The sequence below is a fragment of the Thunnus albacares genome, chromosome 11 (assembly GCF_914725855.1).
Source record: "Thunnus albacares chromosome 11, fThuAlb1.1, whole genome shotgun sequence".
Taxonomy (NCBI): domain Eukaryota; kingdom Metazoa; phylum Chordata; class Actinopteri; order Scombriformes; family Scombridae; genus Thunnus; species Thunnus albacares.
This window is the reverse complement of record NC_058116.1, coordinates 16,600,549-16,624,636: the sequence shown is the minus strand read 5'-3', so window position 1 is coordinate 16,624,636 and position 24,088 is coordinate 16,600,549. Positions and strand designations below refer to the sequence as shown.

General features: G+C 38.4%; 1 protein-coding gene across 1 annotated transcript; it reads left to right on the top strand.

The window, feature by feature from the left end:
• Positions 1 to 1,053: 1,053 nt before the first annotated feature.
• On the top strand, positions 1,054 to 23,042 carry slc4a10b (solute carrier family 4 member 10b). The gene is made up of 26 exons (XM_044366342.1): positions 1,054 to 1,217; positions 2,320 to 2,361; positions 6,876 to 6,957; positions 9,336 to 9,485; positions 9,628 to 9,763; positions 10,275 to 10,435; positions 10,680 to 10,862; positions 12,062 to 12,147; positions 13,440 to 13,597; positions 13,780 to 13,867; positions 14,392 to 14,538; positions 14,646 to 14,740; positions 15,605 to 15,779; positions 15,946 to 16,079; positions 16,376 to 16,621; positions 16,760 to 16,865; positions 17,273 to 17,434; positions 17,681 to 17,794; positions 17,897 to 18,058; positions 18,207 to 18,458; positions 18,690 to 18,758; positions 19,592 to 19,765; positions 20,439 to 20,558; positions 20,650 to 20,714; positions 20,862 to 20,974; positions 21,756 to 23,042. The coding sequence occupies exons 1-25, from the start codon at positions 1,170 to 1,172 to the stop codon at positions 20,935 to 20,937; spliced, it is 3,231 nt and encodes a 1,076-aa protein (XP_044222277.1). The 5' UTR covers positions 1,054 to 1,169; the 3' UTR covers positions 20,938 to 20,974; positions 21,756 to 23,042.
• The last annotated feature ends 1,046 nt before the right edge of the window (positions 23,043 to 24,088 follow it).

Sequence of the window (24,088 nt, the reverse complement as noted above, 5' to 3'; positions counted from 1 at the left end):
GCTGGGAAAAGCTCTTCCTAATGACAAACAAAAGTTAAAACTACAATACTTCCAGGAAACCAACAAAGGACTCAAAATTACAACTGAAATACCAGTGTAAAACCTAACACCTCTCCCTTTATTAACTGTATGTATCCGCACTGGTGGCAGATAGGATGAAGTTCATCCTCAACTTCAGTTACTTTAATACAAACCATAGTGAACTCTTTTAACAATACTTTCACAGATCTTCAGAGGGAAGTAGAGCAGCAGCATCTCTGAATGTGTGTTTGTTTATTGTCTTGCTCACAGGCATTTCAGCAGGGTGGAAGTGTGCCAACATGGTCACCTTTGCAGGTGGGGTGAAATATTTTTAGTGCTCCTACATGACCCTAAATCACACACATGCTCTCAGTTCTCCACCACTAAACATGCCAAAGCATCTACAAAAAAGTCTCTTAAAATCTTTTTTTTTTTTTTAAATTATGCCCCACTTCATGACTGACATTCACAGTTTTTATCTGGAGAATGGTGTGTGGCTTGATTCAGCTGTAATGTCTCAAGAGAGATAGCTTTGCACTTTTAGTTCATTTAATAGTTTTGGAAACCCCAGAAAAGCAAGAAGTTTCAGTGTCATTCAAGGCAACACAAGGTCAGAGTCTCCAGTATCCCCATATATTGCAAAGATCTAACAGACTGAACATAAGCAGTGAGTGACAAGTTGAACATATGTCAATACACCTATATTTACTTGATCATCGCCCACTTTCTTACCTGGCTATTGGAGTTGAGTTTCCATTTAGAGTGAGTGAGATGTGAAATGGACAAAATGTAAGAAAAAAAAGTCCTGGTGAGTAAGCCCACTCTCATGAGTCAGAGCCCAATAAAAAAACCCATAATAAAATAGTTGTATAATCTGCAATGACAGCATATACCTCACAAAACATTGTACACACAGAAACCTTGATATCTGCTGTTTTAATGCTTAAGAGGCTAAACTCTGGAGGGCTGACGCGTCCACGTTAACTAACGCGCATGTTTTTATGAACGAGGAGGACGAGCTGCTGACCGACCAGGAATATAAACATGTGACCGCTGTGTGGTCGCTCAGTTACTGCTACACCTGACAGGATTACACACACACTGCGGAGGTCTCTGCACTGACAACGGTGAACATCGGGGAGAAGAGGATGGACACGAAGGACCAGGGGGCTCACATAGAGCCGCTGCTGCCAACGGTAAAGAGCTCTGGTCTTGTGGGCCAAATATTTACTTATGTAGATTAATATTTCAGGACGCCTGTTTTATCCAGACTGTCAAGCTCAATCAGTGTGTGCTATGTGGAGACTAATGGTGAAATTGCAACTGATGTGTTTAGTCGACAGCTTTGGTGATGAAATAGAGTAGCTACCTGTGGGACTAAAAGCAGTTACAGGTGACTTACAGAACTGTGCTTAGTGACAGAAAATGATTTTTTTTCTCAAACCAAGAGGAATGAAAGTATGCTAGTTCACAATATTGCATTATTGGTCATTTTATTTAATCAATCAATTAGCTAACATGATACTTAATCTTTATATATGATGGGAAAGCTACTTTCTACATTTTAAAAAAATATTTTGCAGAAGTGATGTCTCATCACTTTGCGCTTGGCCTATATAATTTTATATGACTAATCCCTCTTGAGCCAGATGTCCTTTTAAAATAGTTAATTCAAACAGAGTTGACCTTGCGCTACCTTATTATGTGAATTAATGGTGGCATAGATTAAGCTTTATATAAAATGGGGTAATGTGGCATGAGGTGATGTTGCTCTGACACTAAGGCTGCACAAATGTACATTTAAGCGACTGACTCACACAGGAATACGCTCACAAAACAACATTTATGTTGAAGAAATGATAAAACACTATCCAGATAAAAGGAAATAAAGTCTCTCCCCATGGGCCCATTCCCACTGGCCTTTGCTGGTGATTTTGAGGGAGATTTGTTGTCATTATCCATTTGCTGTTCATATCAAAACAGATTTTTCCATTAAGCTGAAGGCTTTGGACTGACAGGCTTTTGGCTAAGAGTTTCTTTGCTCTACTTTGAGAGCTGTGTGGCTTTGGCTTCAAAACATCAGGTCGCAACCTGACCTTAGAAGTCAGTGAACATTTGAGAACCTAAAACATAGCGTTTTAGAATTAATCTTTCATCTGATTTGAAGCACACATGTTTGAATGTGAAAATGTTGGCTTATTCCTGAGGTTTGGAACTTTTTAAATTTTACTGAATACTGAAATAGTCATAAACCCTTTCACCTGTTACAAACTAATGTTTTGATTTATTGTCTTTCAGGTTCGCCCTTCCTTTGGCTCATCAGTGAAGCGTAGAAGTTTGGTGAGTTAGATTCCTGCGATTTATCACCTCTGTCATTATGAGGATCAATGTTAGTATGTGGAATCTGTCAGGATCAACTTGCACATGAAAATCATTATTTTTGTTGCATTTTCTGAGATCAAATTCTGAAGAGATCAAGTAGAAGTAAAACAGACTCACTTGTGTAGCTGCAGAAACACTGCATTTGGAGTAACCAAGTTGATTTGATGCAATATGACCAGTTTATCTGTTTACTTCATGAAGGGGAAAGAGAGAGATGGCACGGTATGACTCAAGCTCTGTCTTTGATAAGATGCTGCTGGGCAGCAGTGATGATGTCACGGCTGTAATCTCATGAGCACCATGGTGGCTGTGTCGATAGATGCTCGTTCACAAATTACAGTTGTTTAACACGACAGAAGGGTATCAGCATCTATCAGGCATGGTGTGAAGCAGGGTAAAGGAGCTTTAGCAGAGTGTGTTGTTCTCTGACTAAACTGATTATATATGGCAGAGGACACAGAGGGAGAGCTCATGCACTCTGAAAACTTGGAGGCTCCTTGGATCTTCAACTACCAGGTAGGACAAGGCCTGATACCAAAGATATTCACTGTTGTTATATTAAGACTAATGTGCTGAGACTTTTATTGATGCAAAGGACATATTGAAATCGCTGTGTGGTTAACAGAGAGCTAGGTGCATGCTCTTACAGGGCTTTTAGGACATTCTGTAGATAGAGACCTTTCTCTCTAAGCCTGATAAAACTGACAAAAGTGCAGAAGTAAAAAAGAGCTTTTCCCTGATGACCATTACTGATCCATCTTGTGGCTTGGAGATATTAAGTCTGCCAAATTTGGCCTCAAAGCTGTCAAACACCTCAAATAACTTCTGAAAAAAAGAAAAGAAATTTAGTACTAATGTGTCCTCTTACAGGATGTTGTTGAAGTTTACAGGAGAAACATTTAAGGATTATAGTGCATTTTGTGCAACATGAAAGCCTGTGCAGTTAATGATATTGCTGCCACTCATGGTTCCAAAATGGCCACAGCCATCTGTAGGGGTCAGATCCAAGTGTGTGCCACATCCTATGATATCCCTTCAGCTGTGTGGTGTGCCAGTCCTGTAACATGATTTTGTGAGTAACTGACTGTTATTCTTCCTCACAGTCTTAGTTTATTGATCTGATCTTCTTCTGGTCCTGTTTTGCCTCTTGGAAACATCCTAGCATCTATTTGTCCAGTCAATCCCTTTCAACAGCTCATCCACTAAACAGCAGGTTTTATACAGAACCATCATGGAGTTGCTTCAAGTAGACCTTTGTTTCCAGAGGGCTTTGGTTGCACCTATAAGGGAGTAAAATATATCATGTCTTCTTATAGAGACAACTTTCCTTCTGAGAACAGAGTATATTGTAATTTGTAGTTAAGGCACTGGACAGTAATAGTTTAGTTAGAAACACCACCACTGCATGTAGCACAGTGCACATTTAATATAAGCTAATGTGGGATGTGTTTTAGTATCAAATACAGACAGTTTTAATCTGAGCAGGGATGTTGAGCCATGCCCTGTGTATTTGTAGACAGATTATCAACATCAGCCTTGTGGCCTGGCCAGCCCATGTGGCACTGCAGCTGTGAACAGCAGTGCCTTTCATTAATATAATGCCTTGATAGTCAACCGGTGGTCAAGATCGCTCAGGGAAAAGCTGATATCAAGCAAGCTTTCAGGATTAAAACACCTAATAAATGCTTTGAATCGGTTTGGCTGCGGTGAGGAACAGACAGTCTGTGTGAATCAGTAAAGGCAGATGTGTCTGTTTTGCTGTCTCTACTCCAGCGTTTGCTGCTTGGATTCACAGTAAATGACAGTGTCAAATTAATTTTACTCTTACTATAAGTCTATACCACTGCTGAACTAATCAACATAAGCATGGTGCCCAGCTCAGATAAATAATCATGTCTATTGGCAGTCACACATTTCACAGATTGTTCAGCAAACACTGTAGCAAATCTCGTTTGAGGGCTTGCAATAGTATGGTGGTGTTCCTTTAATTTAAACAGATTTTATATTGATGTTTCTATTTATAAGGGTATCAACAAATGCCACATACTGAAAAATATAATTTAAAAAGGATACATTCTGTTTTTAACCATGCCAGTGAGCATGCTCTGCTCTGTTGGTCATCCCATAGTAATGTCAGTCATTCAGTCTACCAGGCCAACACTTTGGTCTGAAGTGAATACTCCAGACAAATGGACGACTGGATTTCCTTGACAATTGGTACAGAAATTTATGGCCCATAGAGGATCATCAACTAATTTTGGATTGCCATTAGCTATATTAGCTTAAGCATGCAGACTGTATTCACATGCTAATGTTAGCATGCTAATATGCTGCTGTTTGATGTTAGCATGTTACAAACTCTAGCGATGCTAACTCTTACATTAATACAATGCAAAGGCCAACATTACTACCAAAATTTGCTATTGCTAATGTAATTGTTAGCATGATATAGCCTGACTATAGCTGAGGCTGATGAGTTGAGCCATATGACAGTCTGAGAGTTGTGTAAAATGGTCACTGTACACATTCCCTTTTGATTTAGTATCTTATCAAGCTGAAAAGTAATGTCTCACCGCCACAAAGTTATCAACTAGCTTTTATATGAAGTGTTTCATATACCAAGCTAAAGAGCCAGACATTCTTTAAGTTGAGCTGGTGAAGACCAAAACGGACCTAAAACAAGAGATCCATGGAGAAATGGATTCATCAGGTGGCCAGAAACACGACTCCAAATGAATACTATCCTGTACCATGTCTGCAGGATGTGCAAATAAATAGAACTGATTCCTAAATGTTTGCAAAGCTATTACAGGCAATAATACTGTATGTTTGAAGTATTTTTCAGCTTGGTGTTAAGTTCAGCCTCCAAAGGTTTTAGAAATTCCTCTCATATTTATAAGCAGCTCAGATTTTTTTTTCCTAATGTGTTCACAAGTTTGCCTCAAAAATTTCTGCTTTTTCCACTCTGTACCATAAAGGCACATATTTGACAGGTTATAGGCAAAATGGGCTGTTGGTTTTGCGAGATACAGTAGTGTCCATTATCTTCACCTCACTTCACAGTAGCCTCTTTATTTATTCACACTGGTTATGCCACCTTTGTGCTGTCTGGTGCCTTTATTAGTGTGCCCATTCACTGTTTGAGGCTATTTATCTGTGAATGTTTGTGCCGAGTCGTAACAGCCTGTTGTTCATACTCAGAATACATCTGTGAAATGTTGCAAAGCTGCAATATAATGAATATATAAAAGAGGTATAAAAGAGGTAAAAGCAGGTGTTGAGTTTTTATCCTGGTATGTTACATGGCAAATAATGCCCTCTGTGAGTTTTTCCGATTCTCTCTTACACCTCCTCCCTCTTATATTCTTTCTCAAGTATTACATAAGCAGACAGGCGTTCTCATCACAGAGTGCTGGTTTTCTCAGTGATTTGACTCTAATCAACTAGATCCATGTGCGCTGAGCCACCTCCTGCTATGGCAATGACTGCCTGTCCTGCTGCATTTCTCGAGTGAAACTATCAAAAAAAAAAGTAACCGGAAGTCGTTATCTGCCTGTTAACCTCTGTCACATGTGGAACAGGTGTCCAGGACTTATGAGGGGGGTATCAGCCTGGTGGTGCTATAGAACAGGAAGCTCAATTGGAAATCTCTTATGCACATACAGCCTTAATGACATTTTCAGCGAGCGGTCATTCAGTATTCTCTCTTGTAATCTGACAAAAGCTCTGTACTGAGGATTATGTTCTTTTTGCAAGGCTTGCTGTCTATCATTTCAGTGCCTGAATATATATGTGGTCTGTTAAAATAACATGGAAAATGCGGTTTGGATAACCCCTATGTGGAGCCCTGCTAATGTGCATGGCTGTTGCAATGAGAAGGTAACAGAATATTACAGTGATCATCATGAAATAGTGTAATTTCAATTTGGATTATAGCCTGACATATTGTTTTGTCTTTCTCCTCCAATTAAGGACAAGTGTGGGTGGTAGTAAAAATACAGACAAATCAAAATTAATCAAAAAAACAAAAAACTGCTTGTTAAGGAGAATGCTAACTTTTTAAAATGAAGTCAAGCAAAGCATCGATTCACCTTTTGTCCTGTTAGCAAAGTGCTACAGGTCACTGTGAAGGAAGTGCCTTGAACAGAGGTAAAACTTTAATTGTAGGAAGGTAATTTACTGTTCCCAAAAGCTTTATGTTGGGGGTAAGAAGATACTCTTTCCTCTTCTAGATGGCATGTGCAATTAGTTTCTTTGGCAACCGTGCTATTCAGTTGGATAATGTGTTTGTTTATAATGTCCTCGACTGCGAGGGAACACCAAGTCAACAAACATTTTATTTCATGCAAAGTTCAGGATACTACAGAAGTATACTGTAGTTTTCATGTTCCAGTTCTACATGTGTTGTTGGTAAGATATTATATAACTGAAGGTTGAATATGTGCGTCTGTTTGTTTCTGTGTGTTCAACAGAGGAGTGATGATGAGGCTGTGGTGGACAGAGGAGGTGCACGGTCCCAACAGGGAGCCAACTTTGAGGAGGAAGATCTTGAAGGTATCTGGATTGACACTGAATGCATCTGGAATACAAAAAGCCTCAAGCAGCAAAAGGCTGCTGCAGCTGAGTCCGCCTACTCTGCCCTCAAAACTGCTGCTTTCCTCTTGACAGATATTTCATAGTTAAACGATAAGAGTAGAGTGGGAGGCAGAAGCTGTGGGTGAGCTGAGTTTGAATCGGTAATGTCATAATCACTGAAAAACATGAAGAAGCACAACAAAGATACAGTCAGATTTAGATACTTTGGACAGCTCAATGCTAGAAGCTTTCTTCTTCTGTAGCTACAGACACAGATAACAAAACACAGCTTTTCAGTGGATTTAAAAGGCTTCAGCTTTTTAGTTTTAAGTGTAAAGTTCTAGGCTATAGTTAAAAAAACAAGCCTGTTGTGTTACTTATAACTTTAAGGGAATCACAAGCCCCTATTGTATGTTCAGTTAAGACACATGGCCATAATGCAGGAAGCCTATATCTACAGTATGACACTGTAAGCGTGGGTAGGCTACTGTGTATATCATGCTTGGTTGTTGTGTGTGTGTGCTGATCACACTGCAACAGTGAATCTGGAAACACATTTCCACAGGATATTAGAACTACACTTTAACTGAAAACATATCATTTGAACAGGAAACTGTTTCAAGGACTCTACATAGTTGTTGTCAGGTTCATTGTTAGGCTCCTCTTTGCAATTTCCACATGCCGATAACAAAAAAGCCAAAAAAACATGTAAAATCAGATCTTGATGCTGCAGAACACATGAGGATGCTCTTGAGACATCTAAACAGTTGTGAAAAAAGATTATACTGTGTATGGCAATTCTTTAAAAATGCAATATTGAACCCAAATTGAATTTACCAAATAAATAAAAAAGGTTCAGCAGGTGTAAAAAATACAATGCAGAACAACAGCCTATTTCCTGTTAGAGGAGTTATAATTGTTGAAAAATCCTGTACTTTAACATTGACAAGTGTCCTTATATCTGCTTAATTATAATGTATTAAATGCTTGTATACTGCTTATAAATGCTAAATAAGGGGACTTAAAGTACTTAAGTACTTAAGTTACTAGTGTTATGCATTTATCAAGCACTCTGGCATAGCTGTACCACTCATTCTGAAGAGCACTCTATGTACTGTATGTGTCTGGATCTTCATGCCATACTGCAGTGAGATGAGTGGGATGACTCTGTCTCATACCTGCATAAACACCAACATGGACACACAGTTTTAAAGACATTTAAAAGGTAAAAGGAAACATGAATCAATAACCAGGCAACACAAATTTACACAACTACTATGAGTAGATAGGTAATTTACAAACAATGACAGTGTGCAATCATAAAGTCCCCCAATATTCAAGTGCTACATTACATAACTACATTTTACACATTAAGTAGTTGAACTGTAAATTCACACTTTCTTTGTCAAAGCAGCCATATGCACCCACTTCATGCAGTATGCTTTCATACAGTATATAGCCTAAATGAAAAAATATATAACTACTATACTATATTATACAGTATACACTATAATTTCATGCCATACAATATTTCATCATTTTTTAAAATTAGTCTATCAGATATGCTGCAACATTTGTTTATACTTCCATTCATAATTAAGGTCATATGCCGCTGCTGACCAAAAACACTATTCATACATGTTTTCACAACTGATATAAAATTAATTTTGACGCATGTCAATGTGGTAAAATGAAGGCACATTACATAATAGTTACACATGGACCCTAAAGATGACGTAGACATAAGAGGGCTTTTCCATCAAGATGGTACAGTGGATTATTATGGCTGGTCACACATGTGTGTGCATGCATGTAGATTTTTGTTTTAGAGAAAAACTTCCCAATATTAAATATCTTATCACCAAATCTTTCAAATGAGATGTTTCCTTTCAAGCCTTTTACCCTAAAGAGGTATCTATTCCCAGTTTGAGTTTTCCCAGAACCAAAACTTGCTTCTAGAAAACACCTCAAAAACCTTTTATTTATATATTTATATGGTGACATGGTGATTCTGATAATGGTTCATTGTACAGCCGTAACAGGTGGTGTTTATGCTGAATGTTGCATCATATATAGCAGCGTCATTACATTATTGCGTATTGACTATTTGAACAATGCACTTCATCACAGTAAAAACACTCAGGATGTAGCAAAAATCCATGAAAAATAATATAAAGCTTAATGGAGTAACACAAAGAAGTAGTGCTTAACCATGATCAGTGAAATCATTGTGATTATCTGTAAAGCTTCTGAGAGCACACTAACACACACACACACACACACACACACACACACACACACACACACACACACACATCGCAGATGATCCTCCTCTAACCTCTGGAACGTGTTCCCAGGCCACAGGACTCTCTATATCGGGGTCCATGTCCCCATGGGCAGTACCAGACACCGCAGCCATCGCAGGCGTCACCATGGAACCAAACACAAGCGGAGGAGCAGGGACCGGGCCCTCACCTTGATGGAGGGAAGAGAGTCTCCTGTTTATGGTACTTAAGAAGCATGGACTTGCTTATATTATAGCATGCAAGCACAGTAGTTGTTCCTTTGTTCACTGTGTCTTCCTAATTTAAGATATTCAATATGACCATTTCAGTTTGGACTACTCACTGCAATTCTTTGTGTTCTCAGACACTCCCTCCCAGAGAGTGCAGTTCCTGCTGGGGACAGAGGATGATGATGAGCATATTCCTCATGACCTCTTCACAGAGATGGATGAGATCTGTGTGAAGGAGGGAGAGGATGCTGACTGGAGGGAAAGCGCCAGGTAATTGTAGACTGTCATGTTATTAACACAGCATCTGCACACAATCATAACATACATGTCATTACTAAGAGCTCTGATTGAATGAACTGGTCATGCTGGTGATCCCACTTATACTGATGAGAGATATAGCTGTGTGTCATTGTGTGTACATAAAGTAATTGCAATTCAGTGTTGTAATGGCTGCGGCATTAACTTATTACTTTCTTTCTCTGATAATTGTTGGTGTTAATCAAGATGTAGAATATACTGTATTTAAATTATGCCTTTGCAAAATGATGGTATTATGTTACCATGGTAAATTGGACATATTTTATTTACAGTGATACCCTGACAGGACGCAATAAGGAAGTAGAGAAAACAAGTAAATCTGAGAGAGAGAAAGAGATATTGAGCTAAATGGGGGAAGAGAGGAACTGAGATCATTGAACTTTGTAAATGCAGCTACAGCGGATGGCAGGCCAGTTTGCTGACTGCTGGCCTCTCCTGACTCTGTCTCTAACTCCTGTTACAGGTGGTTGAAGTTTGAGGAGGATGTTGAGGACGGAGGAGAGCGATGGAGTAAACCCTACGTAGCCACTCTGTCTCTACATAGCCTGTTTGAGCTGCGCAGCTGTATTATCAACAGCACTGTGCTGCTCGACATGAGGGCTAATTCCATTGAAGAGATTGCAGGTAACTCATTCACTGGTACCAAGTCCCAAACTTATCGGGACTACTGAAGACATCTGAACTCAGAAAAGATTGTCTTGGTGACCATTAACAAATTTGGAATGTTTCTTACTTGATAAGATTTTACCTTTTAGGGAAGCTTTTGTCTTACTTCTCACTTTTGCACTAAATTTAAGTCACACAGAACAAATGCTTCATATAGAACCCCGAAACATTAATGCAAACAGCTCATCTGCGTCCTCTGTAGATATGGTGCTGGACCACCAAGAGTTATACTCACCACTGGGGGATGTGCTCAGAAAGAAAGTACGTGAAACACTGCTGAAGCAGCACCATCACCAGAACCAGAAGAAGCTGGCTAACCGTCTGCCAATTGTACGGTCCATTGCTGACATGCGACGGACATCTGAGCAACACCTGGACAAGAATGGTGAGGAAATCAGAGGGCTGTGATAACGTACTCTTTTGTAGTGGTTTCTTAAACTGGGGGCTGAAAGATCTGAGGGGTCATGAGATGATTAGCAGGATAGAAAAGTAGAAAAACATGTTTCTGCTGCAAAAATACATAATTTAGCCATGCTAGTGGAAGGTATTTCATCATTAGTTCACCACTATTGGATGGATAGCCATGAAATTTTGTGCAGACATTCATGTTCTCCAAAGGATGACTCATACTGACTTTAGCCATCCCCTTATTTTTCCTTATGCACAACCAGCAGGTCAAAGTTTTTACGTATTCAGTAAAATATTTCAACATTTACAGTATAATTTTGGTACAGATATCCATAGTTCCCAGAAGATGCATGACTTTGGTGATCCCCTGAGCTTTCTTCTAGCCCTACTATGGGCTTATGGTTTAGAGTATTGCCATGTTCCCCGCAGAATGAATTGTAATGATGATTCCTTAAAGATCCCCTCCAGACTTGTTGTAAGATATTGATGAATATGTAAATATTCATTTCAAAAGTTGAACTGCTGGACCAAAGATTTTTCCTCCTTCACTGTAAAGTCCATTCTCAGTGTATGTGCACTGCGAATGGACTTTCTCAGTGCACATACACCACAATTAGCCTCAAAACAAGTTGTGATGTCACAAACCATGTTATTTGGTCCACCCCTCAAACTCAGATTTTCAATGAGCACAGATAAACTTTCTCCCTTGAGCAGATGAATATGAAAGCTGCCCTCTAGTTTCAAATTCTGCACATATATCATTCTGTACAGTGAAGCTCAAACATCCAAGTAGAAGTAAGCAAAACATATTTTGAGTTGGGGGGATTTTATACATTGAAGTCTGTTTACTGGTTTTGGAGAGTATTACTGCATATGGTAAGAAATTTGGATAAAGCTTTTTGTTGACCCAAAGGGAGCTGCACAATGTCTGATGTTGGTTGGGCCTGAAAACTACAAGTTTGAAGATGAAAAAAGTTATAGTTAGTGGAAAGAGGTGGGCTTATCATACCTGGCTCTGTAACCCCCTCCTCATCTCTGCTTGAGGCTAGCAGCTCTGATAGTAGATCTGCTTCTGATCAACCAAGGAGCATTTGATGGTATTATCAGCTGTTAAAATTCAATTTTGTTCCGAGATCTTTGTAACTCCTTTGTCACTCCCCTGTCTGGATTATCCAGGTCAGATGTCATCGTCCCAGCCTCAGTTAGCTAGTACAGACGGGAAAGGAGACAACAGAGAGAACAGCGCTGTGGACTTTAGCAAGGTATGTACAGTTGCACTGCAATGCATACTGTGTTTCTCAAGATATGGGTATAATGTTTTGGTTACTATTATATCTGTGGACAATGGGACTGATCACACTTTGATCAGAGTGAGAATTACCATGTGGAGCTGTCAGGATTAGGCAAACTTTAATTCTCACTGATAGTATGTTGTATTTGATGAATATGAGCAGAATTGTGTATTGTCAACAATGAACAGGAGATCCTTGTTGGTATTAATAATGGAAAGGTCATCCAGTAAGGGATTAGGATTATAACCGTGTTGAATATGATAAAAGTCATTAACCCCCTGACAACCACACATAACAAAGACAAAAATAAAATTGTTAAAACTTTTTGCATAATGTATATGTTTTTGACCTTCCATGTGCTTTGTCCTGTTCACTGAAACAATTATAAAAGGTGCTTTGCTTACTTTGAATGCAGTTTTAGAACTGTTGAATGAACGTACCAAATCAGTCATAGTAGCTTTTTTCTTAAAAATGCAACTTCTCTTACAAGTTATATATTTCTGGGCCATGATGCAACCACAATTCTCTCTCTGCAGCAGCTGTAGATTAGTATTTACTTGATGCACATAGCATAATAATCTTTATTACCTGTAAGAGTTTAGGAATCAGCACTATGCCAGTGTTTATGTAAGTCATGACCCATCAGTGTATCAAAAAAATCTCTTGGATTGCTCTCAACAGCCGCACTAGAGCCATATGAACTCTATGAAGGAACAAATAACACTCAAGTCAACACTTGTCAACTCCACATAATTAACACTGAAAAATCAACACCTTTAATATTCCAAAATTGGTTGCACTATGCATTCCCAGTGCACCAAAGACTAGAAAGCAGATGTACTGTAAGAGGATCAGTTAGGGTCAGCTTTTATATGCTTTTAGGCATCATAAATGTATACAATAATAGATAACCCAATCCTTATAAAATATTATGTAACAGATCATACTAACATCTGTATTTAAATAATCTTTTGGAATATGTCATTGTAACACATTTGTGTTATGTCCTTTGAGATAAAAACCCTGGATAACTTACTAGATAACTAGAATCCAGTCAAACCATTTTATTGGGGGCTTAATGTGAGGATGGACTGTAAAAATAATAACTTATTTATAGTATGCACTTTCGAAGATTAATTATTATTATTTTACTTGTCAAAGCATGCTCTCAGTCAAAGCCGCTTAGATGATAAGCTAACCAGAAAGGTTGTCAATGCCTTTTGTATGATACTCCAAAGACTGTACTTTGTGTCGTCTTTTAGATAGACCTACATTTCATGAAGAAGATCCCAACAGGAGCAGAGACGTGTAACGTCTTAGTGGGAGAGCTGGAATTTCTGGACAAGCCAGTGGTGGCGTTTGTTCGCCTTTCGCCGGCGGTCCTACTCAATGGGCTGGCTGAGGTCCCTATTGCCACAAGGTCACTACAAGCTGATTTAACTACACCCACTCAACCCTTTCTATAAATATCCCTTATTAAACCAGCTGAACCCTGTCTGACCTTTACAGTAAATGCGTATCTGTGTAGGTTGTGATTCAGATTTGATTTGGCAATGTATTAAAAACAGATTTAAAAAATCTTTTATCTGCTTTTGCCTTTAGGTTTCTGTTTATTCTCTTGGGGCCCTTTGGTCATGGGGCTCAGTATCATGAGATTGGAAGGTCCATTGCCACACTTATGACGGATGAGGTAAGGATTAATTAAAAAGCACCTTATTACCATGCCAACAACCTGCATATTTTATTTATTCATTAATATTTGGGAAAAGAGGCTGGAATAGTTTGAATTTCAACCAGATGCTGTATTTAGATTTTCTGCAGGCAGTTTGCATAAATTCACAGTCCAGCAGAACTCAACAAATTCCTAAAGTGATGGAACATTTCTCAGCATGAAACACAGCTCAGAGCTTTTATGACAAGCTTTTGGCGATTAGTCAGCCCTCCTGTCCTTCTTTTTGTCCAGGATTTAGGCTGCCATCCATCATCACAGAGGAAAAGATGGGCTTTGACAAAGTCCAAACTCACTGTTAGACATTCTTTGGAATGAGTAGATTTGATAAAACTGGATATTTTACAAGGGAGAATAGTGAGCCAGTGGGTGTTGTTTTACAGTGAGCAGGTTCTAAGTTTTAATATCCTAGCCTTGGTTCTGTCCATGCAGAGTTTTTTTGCAGCTGTAAATCAGCCTTCCGTACTGTATTTTTCAATTCCCAGGTTTTCCATGATGTTGCTTATAAAGCTAAAGACCGTAATGATCTGATTGCTGGGATTGATGAATTCCTCGATCAAGTGACAGTCCTGCCTCCGGGAGAATGGGACCCATCCATACGGATAGAGCCACCAAAAAATGTACCTTCTCAGGTGAGTAGGAGTTTAGGTAGTTGGTTACCTACTTTTTTCCCCTTCTTTAGATTTCTACATTTTTACATGAAAAATAATCTAACTTCTGTGCATTGTTTGTTAAACAGGAGAAGAGAAAGAGAAGTAACAACATGTTAGCAGAAGGTGATGAGGAAGAAGAGCATGGTGGTCACGGGGGTCCAGAACTGCAGCGCACTGGAAAGTGAGTGAATCAGAGAGGGAAAGACAGAATGTGGGGGTTTTCTAAACACAAGTAGAATTGCATGGAGTTTACATATAGAGATGAATACATATATTTCTAAAAAGTCTTTAAGGTTCCTCATATGTAGCTCCTGAGTTTCCAGTGCAGTGTTGTGACAGTACAGCACGCAATCTACTTGCAATTTTGTTGCAGAGAATTTAAAGCTTCCAGATTTACACACTACAATGAAGAGCTTACAGTGCAGTTATAGATGGAGAAGGATATTGTGTAGTCTGCTTCTGTGACTGCCTTATGATTTAAACGACTGCCATTTGTGTATTCAGTGCTCAGATTTGCATCTTAGGTGTTCATAATAATTGGTCTTATGTATCTACCAGAAAATATTCTCATGCTGGCTCAGTATACTCATTTGTCATCACTCTTTCTTTATTACAGGTTTTATAGAATGCACAGATAAAAAGAATAAAGCCAGTATACTCCAAAATACCACTTTTCTACAAAATGTTCACTGTAATGCTGACTGTCTATTTCTGGGTAAAGTTGGTATGTAGTTTGCAGTCATAAAGTGGTTTCCATAGAAACAGTACAGCTTTGGGATCTCTATTTGCAGCTAGACTTTTCGATCACAGGGACATATCACACTAAGCCTTAAACCATACTCACGTGTTGAACAATGGGAAGAAGGCAGTAGAGGGAATGCAAAATCTTAAACACTTTTCAAAAATAGACCCGTCAGACTGAAACCTTTACATTTTAACGTAATTTATATTGTTGTTTCAATTTTCTTTGTAGAATATTTTTTATGCTTTTGAAAATGAAAATTTGACTTGTGTATAAATGACAAAGTTCTTTTTATATTTCCAGGTGGTTCGGTGGTCTCATTCTGGACATCAAGCGCAAAGCGCCTCACTACCTGTCCGACTACACTGATGCTTTTAGTCTGCAGTGTGTGGCCTCTTTCCTATTCCTCTACTGTGCCTGCATGTCCCCAGTCATCACCTTTGGAGGACTTCTGGGCGAGGCAACAGAAGGACGCATAGTAAAGCACCTGCTATTTGCTCTAAATGTTCACAGTGTACTGCCAAGACTAACTGCACTGTAATAGTTCAGAAGTCCAGTACATAAAACAAGCAGTTTTGTTTTGCTAAACAGTTTTAAGGTAACTTTCTGTGAATCATTTCCTGTTGTCCTTTTCCATTTCCCAGAGTGCAATTGAGTCACTGTTTGGAGCCTCACTGACAGGAATAGCCTATTCCTTGTTTGCTGGGCAGCCGCTTACCATTCTGGGCAGCACAGGGCCAGTGCTTGTCTTTGAAAAGATATTATTCAAATTCTGCAAGTATGTTTTAATTTAATTTGACTGCTCACATAAATAACCCATCACTTCAAGTGCATGTCATCTATACATTGCGTAATTTTGTCATTTCATTGTTTGATGTTAATCGGCTTGCTCTGGATAAATTCTGTTGATATGAAAATACCATCTCTCAAACACGTTGATCATTAAATTATCTGATAATATGGACAGAAGGATTGCATTTCATTGTGATAATGTTCCTCCAAATCACCACATTACTACCAGTAAACATTCAATATATGATGTGGTTTTATCTTTCCCCCCCTGTCTTCACATAGGGAGTTTGGCTTGTCCTATTTGTCACTGAGAGCCTGTATCGGTCTGTGGACAGCTTTCCTTTGTATTCTGCTGGTGGCCACAGATGCTAGCTCCCTCGTTTGTTACATCACACGCTTCACAGAGGAAGCCTTCGCCTCGCTCATCTGCATCATCTTCATCTATGAGGCATTGGAGAAACTTATCCACTTGGGAGACCACTATCCCTTTAACAAAAACAACAACCTGGACAAACTCACCATGTACTCGTATGTGGACACTTATTCTCACACAATATTTTTTTTAAAGTAATGAAAAAAAATTACTGAATCTGTTTCTTGGAGGTACTGTAAATCCCTGACAGATGAGGGATTATTTTGTCACTTAATGCTCATGTGCTTCCGCAGATGTTCATGCGTTGAGCCCTCTGACCCCACCAATGGCACCCTAAAGTATTGGGAAACCAACAACATCACTGCCTCTGAAATCTACTGGGAAGCCCTGGAGGCCAAGGTACTTTCCATGCCAACTTGGTGTAAAAAAAGTAAAAAAACAAAAACAAAACAAAAATAGAATACAAATAAAACAAAAGCAAAACCAGATCTGTGAGTCACAGAGGTTAGATGCACACATCAGCAGGAATTATTGAGTTACACAAAGTACATTTAGGTTGTCCACCTTAAAGTGGCATGCTCTCCCAGATGGAGGAAGCTGGACAGAGGAGATTAAGGCCATGTGGGCTGGATTATATTGGATTACTCATTGCAAATCACTATAAAAGCACATTTTTGCACTCACTTAAGGTTTTTGTGCACATATTGGATGTTCATAAACCCAGTTTTTGGAGTCTGTTGATGCTCATGTATTGCTAATCATATGATAAATTTGAATAACTCTGCTCAATATCTATACCTTTACAGGACTGTGTTGAAAAGCAAGGGGAGTTTGTGGGCAGTGCCTGCGGCCCTCATGGACCCTACGTTCCTGATGTTCTCTTCTGGTGTGTCATTCTCTTCTTTTCTACTGTCTTGATGTCTGCCTTCCTCAAGGAATTCAAGTTCAGCAATTACTTTCCCACAAAGGTATTGTGCATCATTCATTATCGTCACACCAGTGTACATTATGATCCAGACAAAACTACAACCTCCCTTTAACAAGGCTTTGGTTATGTAGGATGGTGCAGTGGTACACTCTAGTGGTCACATACTGGTACTGTATGGTTAACAGGGGAAAATTGCAAAACAGGGTCATATTTACTACTAAATAAGACTGAAACTGTTTTTTCAAAGGCATATGAAATCATTTTTACAAATTTCCCTCTCTATCAGGTGAGGTCCATCATCAGTGACTTTGCTGTTTTCTTCGCCATCTTTATTATGGTCTCGATCGACTATGCCTTAGGGATCCCTTCTCCTAAACTACAAGTTCCAAGTGTGTTTAAGGTGAGGCAAGGCCACAGAATAAATTGTTCAACAGATTTCCAAGTAACATCATCATTTTCAACTACTAATTATGTCTAACCAATGACAATAATTTCTTATCAGCCAACCAGAGATGATCGTGGTTGGTTCGTCAACCCACTGGGGCCCAACCCCTGGTGGACGGCAGTCATAACAGTGGTCCCAGCTCTGCTTTGCACCATCCTCATCTTCATGGATCAGCAGATAACAGCTGTCATCATCAACAGGAAAGAACACAAACTTAAGGTACTTTCTGCTTCTTCTTCCGGCTGTAGTCTGCATTAGTAGTCTGTATAGCATCTTGGAGATGTGCTGATTATTTGAACTCAGTGTGTCTGAAAGTGCATCAAAATGATTCAACTTCAACTTAATTTACTGGTGTTTTCCCTTTCAGAAAGGCTGTGGGTACCACCTGGATCTGTTCATGGTGGGGGTGATGCTTGGTGTGTGCTCTCTGATGGGCTTGCCATGGTTTGTAGCAGCCACTGTCCTCTCCATCACCCACGTCAACAGCCTGAAGCTTGAATCGGAGTGCTCAGCTCCTGGGGAACAGCCCAAGTTCCTCGGCATCAGAGAGCAACGCTTTACCGGCCTCATGATCTTTACCCTCATGGGCAGCTCTGTCTTCATGACATCTGTGCTTAGGGTCAGTCTCTGCCTTTTTGTTATTAGTCTATTTTTATTTTTGTGGAGTTTTTCCTCCCTTTACTGTGACATAGAAAATCCCTCTGCAGTTATACTATATATTTATCAGTGCTTCATCCTGTCTTTTGATATTCCCAGGTTAATTGTTGTGTGCAGTAAGTCTGTTAAAATATAGCAGTTAATGATACAGTACATATTGGCATTACTGAGTAATGTTTTTCTTGTCCTTCAGTTAATTCCTATGCCTGTGTTGTATGGCGTATTCCTTTATATGGGAGCATCTTCTCTCAGAGGCATACAGGTAAACTGACTATATGTTATGCAACTTCTTTTGCTCTCACTACATGTGGAACCACAAAGATGCAACGCTTTCCTCATAACATTTGATATGACTGACTGCAATTGTATGTGGTTTTAGTAGAATAAATAATTTAACTGATGTTGAAAGTTAATTGCATCACACACATAACAGTACATGTTTTACTAACAGATATTTCCTTGTTTGTCAGGCTTTATGCCCACACCAGGCAGGAAAACAGTGGTCTGGATTTCCAAAATGAAAATGCGATTATTACACACTCGAGGCCCTGTGCAAAAGTTGCACTGTAAAATATGAAACTTTTTTGAGATTATCTGCTGAGATCAGACGGAGAGCTGCTCAGTGTTTTTAAGTTTGAATTTGTAAGACCCTTCTACCAGATAATCTGTGATTCTCACCGAGCCATGATAGGGGATCGCCTCCATATTGTCTGGCTGCCCAGATAAGGTGTTAATTGGCCTCTAGTGTGTTCCCACCATTCTCAGAACACCTGATTGTTATTTAATTGCCCTGTTTTCTTTTTGTTTTCTTCACTTTGAAGTACTTTCTATTATTGGTAATAGAAATATTTTTAAATTAGGACATGTTTTATTATTATCTTTGTAGAAAAAAGGTTGTTACTGCACATTTGTCTCTATATGTATTTCTGGAAATTAATGAGTTAAAAGATGCCAAAACCTGCAGAGTTGGATGATATTGCTCTGTGATTTGTCACTATGATGAACCCTTTTACATAGTATATGCATAGTTGTTATAATTCTCAAATGATGCAAACAAAGATGATAGAAGAATTGTTTATCATTCATCCTTTCCAGTTGTTTGACCGTCTTACACTGTTCGCTATGCCAGCCAAGCACCAGCCAGACTTCATCTACCTGCGACATGTACCTCTGAGGAAGGTGCACCTCTTCACCATCATCCAGCTCAGTTGCTTGATTCTTCTTTGGGTTATCAAGACCTCCAAGGCTGCCATTGTCTTTCCCATGATGGTGTGTAAACAGTCCAATTATTCTATCTGCAAGTCTATTAGACCAGCACCTAATAGTTTAAAAGTGTTAGGCACCATTTCCACCTGGTATTAACATGTAATCTGTATCTGGATAAAGACATTCAGTCCATGAGCATTTGCAGTTAAACCATTCTTACATCTCAATATACAAATTATCTGGGCGATGCTGGCAGACTTGTGAAAGCCACTCCATGTTTTTGTTTGTTCATTGTCATAATTTTTAAAAAAAGTTTCCTTTGACGCAATTTTGCAGGTTTGTGTTCACGATTGCGCCTCAAATGTTTTGGCTCTATTAATTATGTCATGTTGTTTTGAAATCTGCTGATTTCCAGACATTTGACTTTTACCAAAATGGTACACTGAACATATGAAAGCATATCTATCATAGCTTGTATTTCAAGGTCTTTACACCTTGTAAACAATGTGTCCATGATCTTACTCAAACAACAAGTTAGTCCAATTAGTCCGATTTTGCCCTCATTTCCATCTCCATACTCTGTTCCACTGCTCAGCAATTGCTGTTTCCACTACTGCCTGCTTCTCATTAATTTTATTCCCCCTACCTCCCCCCCCCCCCCCCCCCCCCCCCCCCCCCCCCCCCCCTTATTAATGCATAGGATTTATATGGATTGAGCTGTCTGTCAATGCTGCAGGTGTTGGCTCTGGTGTTTATAAGGAAGCTAATGGACTGCATCTTCACCAAGAGAGAGTTGAGCTGGCTCGATGACCTCATGCCAGAGAGCAAGAAGAAGAAGCTTGAGGATGCTGAAGAGGTGCCATACCTTTTCACCACAACATGCATGCCAGTTTCAATGTGTTTTATGAATATTTACATGTATTTTATCTCTCTTATTTATCCCTCAGGAGGAGGATCAGAGTATACTGGCGGAAGATGAGGGAGCAGGTCAAGTGCCATTACATGGGTACAAGTAAGTTACACTGTATTGGTGACGTTTTACAAGTAACTTTGTGTGAATGTCATCCACTGTTTCTAAATGTCATTTCATGTACAGAATATATTAATTTGTTGCAGAAAGATGAAATGGTAAATTGTTATATGCCTGCTCTTTCCACAGAGGAATACCCATCATCAACATCACGGATGAAATGTCAAAAGGTTCTTTTGGAAATACTTGGAATGCCAATGGCTGAGACATTTGAGAAAGAATGAAATCCTCAAAACATTATGGTAAGACATTTTGCTTTGTTGAATATACAGTTTATTCACTAATAAATTCAGTTTTAAATAAACACAGCAGTCAAAATAGCCAGCTCAAGCACTATTACAAGCTTTTTATTTGTTGATAAATTGAATAAAAACTATCTGCTGCTGCAGCTAAAGGAGACGCTGAAGGAAGGGAATTGGATTTTATATATTATATACATTATATTCAGTAATAATATAACTGGGCACTAGAGGTTAATGAATTAAAAAGACAGAGTGACAATTGAAATGGAGCACAACATAAATGTAAGATAATTTCAAATTCACATGCTCCCTGGTTTATAGAAATGTCTTAATAAAACAAGCAACTTAATTCCACACAACCCAGGCAGCCATAAGTTTATGAGTCCTCTAGAAAAAGCTCAGGGCTTACAGGTCACTTATACAAATAAAAAACAACAGCACACCAATATTTACTATGTATTGTATACTTTAATCACCTAATCAGGAAAGGTTATTATTTTCCTCAGCTTTGCTAAAACTACCAGCTGTCATAGTCAATATAATGTCAGTTCAGCAGATTTTTACCTTTACAACAAGTACAAGTGTACTTTTTAAGTAAAAGTTTTGAATGCAGGACTTTTAGTTGTAATGGAGTATTTTTTTTTTTGGTCTTACTACATTTATCAGAGTAAGAATCTCAGCTGGTATGCTGTCTGAATGCCTCATGATGTGCAAGTCAATATATGATAAGTGTATATGTATATCCACTAATTATACACCTGTCCTTTTTTTCTTGATGCAGGCAGTTACATAATTATTAGTTACACAAGTATTTCCCCACAAGACTAGAGTGCATGATGAGAGATGTGAGGTGAAGAAGATGGAGGACAGTGTTTTCAGGGTTGTGAGTCTTTGTCACTGTTCCTTCTCTGTGTTTATAAATTGATCTGTGTTTCTGCAGTTTATCAACCCTTTAGTCTAATCTTGTGAATCTCTGTGCGTAAGTGAATAACCATGTTATCTGATGTGTCACAGATTTTCTGCCTCTTCATGAACCAATGAAACCTAAATGGTACTTTTATCATCTTCTTGTGATGTTAATGTCAAATTGTACTTGCTGAATCTAGATACTGTAAGTGTTGTTATTCAAGATTCAAGATTCATTTATTATGATCATTTCATAACACAACGTTGTATAATGAAATGTGGTTTGTATTCTGAATGTAAACTGCAAAAATGGAAAGACAGAGAGACTGTTTTCTTTTTTTTTTGAGCCAATTTGTATTTATTTTGTAATATAGTTTGTATTTTGAAATGCATCCATATAAATTTCTCCTTGAATTCTTTATTTAGACATAATTTCCTATAGTTCTCTGTAGACATTCAGTGTGATGTGAAATGAGGTCCTAAGGTCATTCTAGACCACAGAATTTTTGATAAGCCATACATAAATGTGTACACGATATTGTAAGATGAAAAGTTAGCAAAATACACATTTCTGAGGTCTACTTTTGGGATGGGAAACTATCTCATCTAATGATTGTGACTGACAAACCTAAGATGGGAACGAGTGCTTTAAAGTGTTTACAAAAGGGCAATATACATCACATGAGAACCAAATGCAATAAAATAGCATTTTTCTAGCTTTTTGCTAGAATGCCAATAATTAATTTATATAAGAAATGATTAAGCTATATTTTTTTTGTGGAATAAAATGAATATGTTTGCTACAATTACCTTGTAACTTAACACACAGTATTTTGCCTCCTTGTATCAGTATATTGCTTCTATTGTAAATGTTAATTTGAATTTTAATGATCCCATTATATATTTTAATGTTGGTATAAAATTTAGTGTTTAATAAACTAAGAAACTCCATCAGAAAATGTGTTTGATCCTAATAAATCTTCAACGTCTATGTTTTTGTTACAGATCTGAGGATTACAATTAAGTTATAGTATTTGATTTTAAAACAATGTAAATGTAAAAAGAACTGGGGGTTCCTTTCAGACATACATTTAGAAATACAATTTTATTACATATGTATATCTTGTCAGTGTTATTTTAGCTTAATAAATTTCTAAGAGCACTGTTGTTTGTCTTGTCATTGTCACACATATACTCAATCCTAAGCACATGTGCACAGAAACAATGAACAGATGGGTAATGCATCTGCATTTTAGCTAATTTGGTAGCATATAAATTCATGTATGAAGTAACTGTGAATTAACAATCATCCACTGAGTGTGAACTCTTAATGGTGAGCAACAGGAATTGATGATATATCCCACATTAATGCATGCAGTTAGATCATGACTCATGCATCAGTTACATGTTAGTTAAACACCCTTATTAAGAATTATCAACAGGTGTTTGATCCGCAATCAAAAATCCTTTACAAACACATTGTATCATTTATCCTCAATTCACTTATCAGATAAGTGGTCAAATCAATCTGTATGTGCAGGTATGAGTATGATCACATACTGCTTTGTGATCATCCAATATCAATGTCGCTAATCATAAATGCCCAATTTAATTTAACAATAATCCTCAGAGATTCGGTCTACAAATAGCTTGGAGTGGGCAGAGGTTTTTGTAATCAGCAGATGGTTTGATGTGCCATGGATGACAGCTTAGAGAGGTGGCACATCCCAAAGCATGTCAAGCTGCTGGCTCATGTGAATTATTGTTTTGTCTCTTTGCCAGGAGGAACTCAAGAGTGTCGACCCGGGCTTTGTTCCTGACGAGTCTGAGTTGATTGACATGATTTCCTTTTCTTTCATTAACCCTCCTTGGCTTGCTGTCAGAGCATCACTGGGACACCCCTCCCCAGTGAACAGCTGACAGGTGACACACATCATCCTGTTACCTGGTAGAAATCCCAAAGTGCATTTCTGCCAGGATTTTTGTTCTGCCTCCATAAACAGAGGGATTAAGAGCGCATGACAGAAAAACCAATGGTGCACACTTTGGAATCACATCTCATGTCCAAATACTAGCGCTCATGTCAACAATAATATTGGATGAAGAGGCTCAGTAGCTTTTATATTCTAATTTGCAATTGGATTATGTAAATGTATTTAAAACTACTGTTTTTTTTAATTTTTTTATTGCACTGTTGATGGACATGGA